This window comes from Chiloscyllium plagiosum, chromosome 20 (assembly GCF_004010195.1).
Source record: "Chiloscyllium plagiosum isolate BGI_BamShark_2017 chromosome 20, ASM401019v2, whole genome shotgun sequence".
In the NCBI taxonomy this organism is placed as follows: Eukaryota; Metazoa; Chordata; class Chondrichthyes; order Orectolobiformes; family Hemiscylliidae; genus Chiloscyllium; species Chiloscyllium plagiosum.
The window spans coordinates 37,237,757-37,250,233 of NC_057729.1; the positions used below are offsets into that span (position 1 = coordinate 37,237,757).

Genomic DNA, 12,477 nt, shown 5'->3' on the forward strand with positions numbered 1-12,477 from the left:
ATATAAAAGAGACCTAAGGGGCAACCTTTTCACGCAGAGGGTGGTATGTGTATGGAATGAGCTGCCAGAGGATGTGGTGGAGGCTGGTACAATTGCAGCATTTAAGAGGTATTTGGATAGGTATATGAAGGGTTTGGAGGGGTATGGGCCAGGTGCTGGCAGGTGGGACTAGATTGGGTTGAGATATCTGGTCGGCATGGATGGGTTGGACCGAAGGGTCTGTTTCCATGCTGTACATCTCTATGACTCTATGACTCTATTTCAGTTCAAAGTCATGCCATTCGGTATGAAAAACGCTCCAGCCACATTTCGGAGACTGAGTAATAAGGTCATTGCTGGGTTACCCATTATGTTGTTTATATTGATGACCTGGTAATTTTTAGTCACTCATGGAAAGAACATTTACAGCATTTATCAGACTTGTTCGATTGATTTCAGAAGGCAGTCTTGCTGGTAAACCTAGCTAAAATTGAATTTGCCAAAGCCCAATCACCTTCCTGGGCCATGTTATTAGATATGGACAAATGGCCTCAGAAGATGCAAAAGCCAAAGTAATTGGGGAATTTTCCACACCGTCGATGAAAAAAGCAGTATTACTGTTCCTGGGATTGAATGGATTGTACTGAAAGTTTGTGCCGAACTTTCTCAGTGTGGCTGCTCCACTCTGTCACAAAACTAGTTCCTTTTTTCTCTAAAAGCTCTTCCTTGGCTCAAGGAGAGTCTGTCCTTGATTTTTTTCAGAGGGATAATAAACCAGGCTGGGGTCCAATCAGACTGGTTTGGTACACAGATGAAAAGGATTTTGAGAGGCCTTTTGTTTATATGTAAACAGATGAGACTTCAGGTCAAAGTGGTCATGTTTTAGAAGTGACCTGTAGAATGAAAGGGGAGTGACCAACTCTCTAGCTGAGCTGAGCAGTTTAGTTCAGTTTAGAACTAGTTGGGAGTCCAACAGTGGGTTGTGTGGAAACTCTCTCTCTCTCTTTCTGCCCTTTTAACTTCCAACCTGTAAGCATCTGACCCTTTTTTTGTACTGTGTTTTAAAGGGGTTTGCTTATTGGGACTGTTGTGTAAATTTGGAACAGCTTCCTTAAATCTAGTTTGGATAGACTGCGTTCTGTAAGGGTTCTTTATTCTGCTCTTCGTGTTTCATTGTGTAATTTTGTGAATACGTTTTTTTTGTCTGTTTTAAACCTGGTAGTCAACCTCGCTAACTTAATCCAGGTAATTCTCACTGTACACTTACCAAAACAAATTGCAAAGTTACGGTCTGAGCTGCCTGCTTTAGAATGTTTTGAGTGGTCTGGCCTAGTCTGTAACATGTCTACCTGAGCCACCATGCCACCTATATGTGATTTCCCAATCATTTAAATTAATGGTCAGAAAATAGTACACAACACATGCTTAGATTTCTGGTATGCATTTCCGATGGCTAGAAGCCTATTGGTAAGTTGTTATTTCTGAAATAACTAATTACTTTTGTGGATGAGGCTGACCCTGGAGAGCCAAGTCTGAAAATTACGTTTGTAAATTTTAAATGCGTTTTCCCATTAATTTGCATATATTTTCAGCAGCTGATACTAACAGATTTGAATGAGTTGATTTAGGATTCATCACTGATGATGAAATTACACTGAACACAACCTTTTGTAAATGTTCAGGCTCATCAAGTCTTAAACTGGAAAATCAGCAAAGAAGAAATAAATGAGACTTTTGAATGTTGTTGCTTGAACTTTGAAGATCCGTTTATCAGGGTGCGAGTGAGGCAAATGAGTTTGACTATTCCTGCATTGTACTATTTCCTGTTTTCCTAAAAAAAATTCCATTTGCTGGAATACAATTTAAATCATTTCGGAATGCGAGCATAAATCTTGAGTTATTCAGAATGTTAATAGCTTCTAAGATGGTTGACAGAGAAAATTGATATTTGGGAAACTATCAAGCAATTTTAGTATATATAAACCACGTTTTCAAAAGAGAAACCAGAGTTCATCGAAGAGTTAGTCTCTTGCTATGGAACTTAGAATAAGAGCTGCCCCACTGAAATACTTGTGGCTGGTGGATTGACTATTTGCATCATTTAATGTCCCACGCATGGATATAACTCCCTTTCCTTCTTTAATCTATGCTGTATAATTGTGGTTCCACAAGACATGGTCTGAATTAAAACTTGAGCACTTTCTTCTTCTGAAAATATATCCACTAGATCGAGTCAGTTGGTGGAATAGCAAACTTAAATATTAAGAAAGAAGGCAAAAACTTCAATCAGGGCCTGACCTTCCACTTTGTCCTAATAAAACTGTATGCTCTGGAATCTTCTCCTTTTGGCCAATCTATGAAACTTTATTGAAAGGGAAACTGAAATGCTGCATATCTTCTGACAGACCATAATTTTTCTAATTGACAAGAAATCAGAGTTATTCAAGGATGGTCTCACGTCATCTACCACATGACATGCCACTACTTCTGTTTGGGGAATATGTAACTAATCAGTTGTCTTGATAAGCATGTATATGCTAATCTTGGATCTTAAAGAGAACTTCCAGCATGGATGAGTATTAAAAGGGTTGGTGTGTTGACATCATGTATTCTTCTCACTTTCACTTTATTGTATTGCTGATCAATTTTTAATTTTTAAGTTTTTGCAGTTCATTTTGAGAGGGAGGAAGAAATTTTGATATTAAGAAAAGCTAACCTACTGAAAACATTGCCTGAATGCTTCATGAGAGTGATAGTCTTTTAATATGCTTGAGTGTTGAAAGCTGAGATGTCTAGAATTCATGCCTGAGTGAAAGCTCCTTATTTTTGTATATTAAACTACTTTGTGTCTGGGATAAAACTCTCAGATGCATCACATGCTCAATTTCATGGTGACAGACTGTCAAAAATCACCCCTTTTCTTTCATGATGAATTTCCTAGCTTACCAATAAAAAGTGTGCAAATGCATGATAGTAGTGGCTGTTTAATTTTAATGTCCGTGAAATGTATTTAACTATCTTCATCTTAGAAGTCATGTTGATGCAATTGCACTGTTGTAGTTGAATGTGCCTGTGCCTCTTCCTTCAATGACATCCAGAGCAGTGACATGAAGGAATTTTGTATGAAAATAAGAGTCTCCATATTCTTCAATAGCTTGGGTACGTACGTGGCAGTAGAAATTCAGGCATTTTGCTGTTTTCGTGCTTAAAGAAATGTGGAAGTGTGTGTATAAGACACCATCACTCCTTCTTTGGCCAAAATGAACTTGCCTATGGAACTGCAGAAGAGCAATTGGTTTTAAGGTTCCTATTCCACCTCTGACCAAGAATACTAGTTAGCTATTTTTCTGTGGAGAACACAAGTACATTTCTAGTCTGTTACTGGAGAGATAAATAGTAAACACATCATTGTAGGTCACTGCTGCAGCTTCATACTTGCCAAAAGTAATTGTAGTTACCCATTCACAGAAAGAATATGCACAACAGGTTCCAAATTTTCAAATAGGCTTATTTGGCATCCATTCAGGACAGCTGATTATCAGTCGGCTGCTCCTGCATATTCACAGCAGCATTTTTATTTATTTTAAAATACAATGATGTAATAAATACAGTCAATACAAACAATTGGAAGGTTTGAGCTAAAGGTGTAGGAGTCGGTGTGATCTTCTAAACAGTATGAGATAGAATTGACTTCGGGTTGTTCCACATTTGAGAAGTTGGTTTTGCAATATTCAGCTGGATTATCAGGCCAATATGTATTAGTCTTAAATCAAAGTAGCATTTTCTGCAAAGTTCTAACTTTTCTACAACTGTTTATTATAAGATATAATTCCTGTAGAACTGTTCAAAGTATAAATTTGACAATTTTAAAAGAACATCTATAAATGCCATAAATGCAGTTGTTCAAATGGATGGATGATTCATAGTTTCTAATGTTAAACTAAATGATTTCAAAATTTGGATTAAGTTCAGTGCAAGATAGTATCTCTGACATGACAGTGTTTTAACAAAGTATTAAAGTTAAATTGCTTGAAAGTGCGTTCTTAAATTCTGTTAGCTATCCCTATCGATCTCTTTCTCTCTTTCTTGTTTGGCCACGTATAAACTTGCCTATAGAAGCTGCAGAAGAAGCAATTGGTTTTAACCTTTATTTCTTTAAAGTTACATCTTGCTTAAGTGTTGTATTCATCCTCCCCTGCAGCATTCATCATCTACCAAAACCTATGCCATATGTGAGCCAGTGTCAGATGTTTTAGTTAAAATACCTTTGGGTACTGAATGAAATGGGTGAAAGTCCCATATTGGATTACTACCTTAAATTCACGTTTCAAGGCTGCTTGGATTTTCAGAAAGAGACATTAAGATCACTTCTGCTTATCCAAACAGATGTAAAAGATCCAGGGTACAATGTGAAGAAGAACAGGAAATTTTGCTGATATGTTGACAACATTTCTTCATCAACCAGCACCGCGAATAATAACAGGGTGCTCATCTTAGTTGTAATTTGCAAACCAACTGCCTCGTTTTCTACATAACAATTGTGATTCCTCTTCAAAAACAATTGTTTAGATGCTGGGCTCTTGCTACATTGTGATACAAATGCAATTTTTTTCTTAATTTGTTAAATGAAATTCAGAAGAACATTTTAATTCTTCCATTAATTTTTCTGAACGCATTGTTAGCAAGTGCCTAACAAGCACAACTCCAGTGAAATCAAAACATCTCAATGTGGGAAGCTCAGAAAAAAACGTTCGAGAATTCCACAGGATCTGTGGCATAGAAACAATGTTATATTTAAAGATCTATAGATAGAATCTCCAGCTATCAGAGTCTAATACATTTCTGTATATGTAAATAATGACAGTGACAATGCAAATTTCTATGGGACACCAATTCCCACCAGACTCAGGAAGATACCTCAAGTCCAACCATTTGTTTCCATTTTGTGGCCATCGTTCAGCAAATTCTGTTAGATGACACATATGCTGTGTATTATAACCTACTTTGATATTCGCCCAATGGTATGAAAACCATTTCTACAAAACCAAGTGCTCCTTACAGTAGTCCAATGTTATGGTTTCCTTTCAATTTTTACCTGAAATTTTTGTAGTAATTCGGGTGGTAATTGGCAACCCAAATCCTTTCACCGTGCTTGCTCTTATTGTGAACGAATATGTTGTTCCTGGGTAAAGTCCGACAAACAAGTGGTGTGTCTCATTTCGTTGTTTGAACACTCTCCCCCTTTGGCTTGATAGTTCCACATTAGGGTCAAAGGAACCCGCAGCTTTGTAGGTTATCTAAAAGGAAATACAAGCAATTTTATCAACTGCTTGATAAAATTTCAATTATGGCCCATTTGCTATTTGGAGCACTGGCACCAAATCTGCTATTTCCATCCAGCCTCAGTGTATACAAAGAAACTCAACTGCTAGTGAATGGGCCCATTACAGTTGCCATTCATATCAGCTGAAGTGACATGCAGACACTGAAAGACAGGGCCTATAATTTATTTAATAGTGAATTATCTTTATGTAAGCTTCTCTCTGAATTTATTCACCAACTGCAATTTCAAGTGAGCTGTCAAATTATTATAACTTCCATTTTCCTCTTATAACTTGCTTCTCTTCACATAGTAAAGGAATATGAACATGTTAATTTGTGAAAACATAGCGCAATTTGGCATTCTTCTTGACGTACCTTCACATTCTAATTTCAACTTACTGAAAAATAACACAGTTCAGACATTGATTTACTCAAGAGGCTTACCACATCACCACACAAAGTTTCAACCATTATTTCATCAGATGTTAAAACGTTCTCACTGTAGAGGCAACTATACTGTGTATTGAACTCAGTGTATCAAGATAACATTTTAGTAGTGATGTGCTGTCAATAATAAAATAATTCAGTGTATACATCTGAAAGTGAATGGAAAATATAATTATATTTTATGGTAATGACACATTGAAAATCCCTAAAAGCTGCACAAAAATATAAAGATAAGATTAAATATAAAGATTTGTACTTTCAGCGTTAGATGCATGGAAATCCTCATATACTTACCAATAACAGGGTAGTAGTTTGTCCTTGCTATCTAAATTTATAGCTTCATTTCTTGTTGGCTTTCAAGCCTCAAGAAGCTAAATATTTATTTCGCTCTGACAAGATATCACTGCATGATTTCTGATATGGTTCTCAGCAAAAGAGCACATTATATTGAGCTGTAATGTCCTAGACAGTGCATTGAAAACTGCAACACAGCAAACAAATGCTTTCATTTGTCCATCAATATTTATGAAATAAGAAACATGAAACATAAAAGTTCTATAATGAAAGTATAAATTATAATGTGACAAATTTCTATATGTCTGTAGTCTGGAAGTGTTCTTTTTTCAAAAGAACACCGCTGGTATCAGTTGCTGGAAGTAAATGTCATAGTCACTCTGTTGATTCTTGAAGTAAAATGTCATGGTGCAGATAAATTATAGGATATTTTACAAGGAATATATGTATGAAATATTACTCTGCAAAGAATAGCATTAGTTTCTCTGAAAACAAAGCCAGATTTAATGTATTATTCCTTTCTATTTCTCACATTGTTTCCATCCAAATATGTTTTCACCTTTCACAAAAAATAAATTATTCATTGTAGTCTCTGGACCAACTATGAAACAAATAATCTCATTTTCCTAGTTTAGAATATGGATTCTCTGTGTCGAGACACAAAATTCTGCATTGTATGTTCTGAATTGGCTCCAAAGGTATCATGCAAAGTGAGTTTTGCCTTTTTCAGTTTTCTAATAGACCATTTCCTAAGCAGAGAAAGTAAGGACTGCAGATGCTGGAGCTCAGAGTCAAGAGTGTAGAGCTGGACAAGCACAGCAGGTCAGGCAGCATCCGAGGTGCAGAAGAATCGATGTTTCGGGCATAAGCCCTTCATCAGGGAATTGGATGGGAGACCCTCAGAAATGATGTGGTTGTGGATGGTCTGAGAGATGATGGTTTGGTAATGGGAGGTGAGGTCATGATCCAGGGAGCAGTTGGAGGAAGTGTCTGCGAGTTGGCGCCAGGCTTCAATGGTGTTGAGGTCGGTGTGCTACACCTCTACTGTGACCCCCTTGTCTGTGGGTTTGATGGTGCGGTTGGTGTTGGAGCGGAGGGAGTGGAGGGCTGCGTGTTGTAAGGGTGGGAGGTTGGAGTGGGTGAGGTGGTTGGACAGGTTGAGATGTTTGATGTCACGGTGGCAGTTTGAAGGGGAGAGGTCAAGGGCAGGTTACAGGTCAGCACAGGGCGTCCAGGTGGATGGGGTGTGTCGGAGGTGCGAGAATGGGTCCTCGGTGGGTGGGCGGGTGTCTTGGTTGAAAAAGTGGGCCTGGAGGCGGTGGTGGCAGAAGAAACGTTCAAGGTCAGAGCGTGTGTTGAACTCATTAATCTGGAACTGTACAGGGATAAAGGTGAGGTCTTTACTGAGGACTAAATGTTCGTCCTCAGTGAGGGCGAGGTCTGGGGGAATGGTGAAGACATGGCAGGGAAGGGAGCTAGAACTCGAGGTGGGGGTGGAGACAGTTGCTTGAGTGGGCATGGTTAAAGGGTCAGGAGTGATGTTACCCCCATGGAAGTGACGCTTACAAAGGGGGCAGAAGTGGTGCTTATGGCTGTGTTAATGGGGGCAGAAGTGACATCACGTGCGACGAGGGCAGCATTACTGTTAGGTACTGGGCTGGTGATGTCACTGGCAGTGGACATGGCATCGATGATAGGGCCTTCCAGCAGGGCTGAAGTGGCTGCTGCGGCAGCAACTGCAGGGGGGGAAGTGATGGACAAGGTAGGTATCGTATCTGTGCCGGTGAATCTAGCGGCGTCGGTGGATCCTGTGGTGGTCAGGGCAGTGGTCGTCTTCACGCCAGTCACGGAGGTGGTTGGGTGGACGGCGACCTCGGAGGTGGTGTGGTCGGCAGTGGCTGCGCGTCGTGTGGCAGTGTCGGAGTCGGAAGTGACATCATCAATAGCCCCTGTGGTCATGGAAGGAACGGCTGCGTGGCTAATGGCGTCTCGGAGGTTCCAGAGGCCAGGAGAAGATTCTGGAAGGTCCGAGAAAATCCATGTATGGAGAGAAGTGCATGAAAGTTTGTTTAACTTACAATTCTTTTATGTCCGATGCAGTAGAGAAATACCATTTGTTGAGCGCATGTATTCTGAGCATGTAGAAATATAAAGGTCTGCTGCAGGTCTGGGAAAGTGTGGCTCTCAGCTGGGGTAGGACTGACTGCAAGTAGAGTGGATGGCGGTGCATGGCTGGTAGCGTAGAGTGGAGGGTTTATGAAAAAGCTCATGATAAAGGGCTTATGCTTGAAACATCAATTCTCCTGCTCCAGGGGTGCTGCCTGACCTGCTGTGCTTTTCCAGCACTACACTCATTTCCTAATGGGCAAACATGCAGCAAAAAACTAATGTCCATTATTTCCCACTCAGTTGCCAATTGCACTCAAGGAAAATTAAAACTGAAAGAACTACTGATACTGGAAATCAGAAACAAAAACAGAAATTGCCTGTGGAGAGAACTCAGAGTTAACATTTTGGGACCAGTGACCCATGCTCAGAACTATTCCAGCAAATTCTAACATCCGTATTGTCACAAAGCTCGTCCTTTTTCTAAAAGCTGTTGCTTTTCTCAAGGATACTGTGGCTTTGTTTCTTTTCAGAGGGGTCATAAACCACTCAGGCTTTGAATTGACTGGTTTGATACAGAGATAAAACGGTCTTGAGAGGCATTTTTGTTTATATGGAAATGGATGAGACTTTTGGCCAAAGCTTTTATGTTTTAGAAGTGACCTGTATAATGAAAGGGGAGTGGTAAGCCCTGAAAACTGAAGTTAAGTTCAAGTCAGTTCAGCAGTGGGCTATGTGGAAACAGGCAGCTAGACTTTCTCTCCTTCTGTGCTTCTAACTTTGACCTGCAAGCCTCTGTTTCATTTTTACTGTGTTTTAGGGGTTTGTGGGCGGCATGGTGGCACAGTGGTTAGCACTGCTGCCTCACAGCGCCAGAGACCCGGGTTCAATTCCCGCCTCAGGCGACTGATTGTGTGGAGTTTGCACGTTCTCCCCATGTCTGCGTGGGTTTCCTCCGGGTGCTCCGGTTTCCTCCCACAGTCCAAAGATGTGCAGGTAAGGTGAATTGGTCATGCTAAATTGCCCGTAGTATTAGGTAAGGGGTAGGTGTGGGGGTATGGGTGGGTTGCACTTCGGGGAGTCGGTGTGGACTTGTTGGGCTTGTTTCCAAACTGTAATGTAATGTAATGTAAAATGTTTATTGGGACTGCTGTGCACATTCGCAACAGCATAATTATGTCTATTCTGGATAGACTAAGTTCAGTAGGTATTCTATATTCTGTTCTTTCTGTTTCATTCTGTAATTTTGTGAATATATTTTTGTCTGTTTTAAAACCTGGTAGTCAACCTAGCAAACTTACTCCGGGTAGTTTTTACTGTACACTTACCAAAACAAATTGCAAAGTTATGGTCTCAGCTGCCTGCTTAAGAATGTTTTGAGTGGTCTGGCCTAGTCCATAACAACATTAATTTTCAAAACTATGTACTCTTTGAGTATCAAAAACAGAGATTGCTGGAAAAGCTCAGCAGGTCTGGCAGCATTTTTGGAGAGAAATCAAAGTTAATGTTTCAGGTCCAGTGACCCATCGTTAGAACTTATCCATCAATTTCTGTTTTTGACATTCAAAGAGTACATAATTTTGAAAATTAATATGGATGTTAGTTTGTGATGTCAACCTAACCACGCAGAAGTACAATCAAGGTTTTTATTCGAGGTTAGGTCTGAGTTGAATAGTTAGAGCAGACAAGAAGGAGTTTTGCTTTGCAAATAAACTACTGTTCCTGACTTGAGGGAATATGACAGTAAACCGTATTGCTGAAGAGTGAAAATGTTGCATTTCTCAGCACTATTCCTTTTCACCACAATAAACACAAAATTCAGAATGAAACACATGGATATATTCTTTATTGAAGTTATTTCAAATAAATGAGTGTAAATAGGTTTTGATATATTGACTTATTGAGTGCAGCACAAGAAACTGAAAAATATGCATACAAAGTAAAACCTTAAGAGTTTTTTTTACTGAACATCATCAGCAAAAATGAATTGATATCAAGTCATTTTGTTCAAAAAAAGGATTGTCTGAACACTTAAGTACCCTCATTATTTCAATATCAATAAAGGATTCTGATTAAGCCATATTATGCACATTTTGCACATGAACAGTACTCTCAACAAAATTTTTTACCTTCAGCAACACCACCCAAGTATCAGCTGGTTAAGCATATATCTCATCTCAGTGGGATAATAGTATTTTCAAAAATGGGCATTGTGTTTTATGTTTCTGAAGGACAATTAGGGCAGCAATGCTCACATCCAAACTCATGAATGGGTCAGAAGAAAATGAAACTCAATATTCCGACTAACTAACACAAGTGAACATGGGTTGAAGGGCAGAAAAGTCCTATCCCCACATGCCATCACTGTTGTTTAAAGGAACATCAGCTACTTGCAGATTAATGATGTCTTCTGGTTGTTGCTATGATTGAGCAAGAGTTTGGTGCTTTTAGAGTGCTTTCAGATTGCAAGGATTTACAGAGAGTGGAGTGCCAGGAGCTAAAAGACATTTTCTTGACATCAAAGTCTCAGCATAAACCAGTTGTTCCAAGATATATGTACTACTGAAAACAGGCATTTCCCATGGAATACGGCATGGCCAGGAAAAGAGCCATGAGAATAGTATAAACTGCTGGAAGAGGAAAGAGGAGAACAAAGAATAGGAACCTCAGATGATTATATTTGCTAGGGTTTTTCAGGAACCAATTCCCCTACCTGAATCCCAACTGAAGTAATGTGTGAGTAATCAAAATTGCAATAAGAATAGTCTCATTGAAATTTGTTGCAACTCCAGAGTTAAGCAGTGTATGTGAATCCTTCCATCTTCAACCTGGAGATATTTGTAACACCTCACAGTGTTCTGTAGAGGTGGTCACTACAGCTTCTTATTCAGAGAGCTCATTTAAATGCTCCCTTAGCAGAATGAGCAAGTAGAATGAACACACAATTTTGTTGAGAGTGTAACTGATTGAAATACTGCTAAGGCAAAGAATCTTATAATTAGGATATGCTGGTAGAAACTGTAACAGCATTTTAAACTAAATTAACAAAAGATCAACATTGTAATTCAGATTGTTTATAACGAACAAAACATTTTCTGATTAAGTTGAGAAGGGTTCCAATGGAGCTGGTGGGTGCAATTGACATTGGTCATTCCTAGGGAAGAGATGGCTTGGTAGGAGTGAGGCTAGGAAGGAAAACAGTGAGCCACTGATTACATGTACATTGCTTTGTGGGTCCTCTATGTCAACTTTATTCTACACTGGAACTGAAAATGCTTTCACATCCTCAATGTCGGCAGTTGTGTGACACAACAAACAAGAAAACATATAGATCAAGACTTGGAATTCAGACAAAAGTCATATTGTCCCTACTCTGTTAGAAATCACACAACACCAGGCTATAGTCCAGGTTTATTTAGAAGCACTAGGTTTCGGAGCTCAGGTCCTTTATTCAGACACAAACGCCTGTTGAAGGAGCAGCACTCTGAAAGCTAGTGCTTCCAAATAAACCTGTTGGACTATAACCTGGTGTTGTGTGATTTCTAACTTTGTCCACCCCAGTCCAACACCAGCTCCTCCACATCATGTCCCGATTCTGTCACAGTTCACTACCTCAACCGCATTTTGGGCCACCATTGAAAAGTGTCTTTGGGTGACCAAGTCTGTCCAATGATGATATGGTTCATGACATGATTGCACAACTCATGCACATGCGCACAACATACAGATGATGAAAACCATGCTGTCACACAAACTGAGATAATAAAGACTACTGCTGAAACAATAGACTGAATTATCTAAGGCTCTGGATTTCAGAAACCATTTCCACTAAAATGTTGAAGGGGACACTGCTCAGAGAAACACTGACTGTCCCATGGCTATTTGGTCAATAATAGACTGAAGTAAGGATGTCTATGCATGACTCTGATTGGCCAGTAACTCCTCAGCCTTTGAGACAGAGGCATGTGGGACTGGATTGATTTGGGCTGGTGGTTAGGTGCCAATTCTGGCAGCTTCCATCACAAAGGCAAGTGGGATAGGTGATGGATCATTTTAAATGGGAGGCACAGTGCTGTGGCAACATGGGTAGGGAGTCACTTTGGAATCCATGCCTGCATAGCTGCTTCATGATGTTCTGCTAGATGCTGAAAAGTACTTGTCACTTGAGGGGACAGCCATTGCTATGAGCTATATGATGAGGAATGGAGCAGCAGGAGCATGAGGATGAAGGAGTAAAGGAAAATATAAGATAAGCTAGAGAACTCCTTTCTGGATGGGTTGCTTCTGAGCGATTCATCTGAGTGTGACACCAACAAAAGTAATCACAAT

At 39.7% G+C, this 12,477-nt stretch overlaps 1 protein-coding gene across 6 annotated transcripts in view; it reads right to left on the reverse strand.

Annotated features, from left to right (window-relative positions):
- The window catches only part of LOC122560178 (receptor-type tyrosine-protein phosphatase T-like), a 1,397,629-nt gene that overhangs the window by 506,529 nt on the left and 878,623 nt on the right, over positions 1-12,477 (reverse strand). For all 6 annotated transcript variants that reach the window (XM_043710562.1, XM_043710557.1, XM_043710558.1 and 3 more), the window contains exon 10: positions 5,075-5,276. In XM_043710562.1, the coding sequence (XP_043566497.1) occupies positions 5,075-5,276 (202 nt within the window). The remainder of the gene's footprint in view (positions 1-5,074; positions 5,277-12,477) is intronic.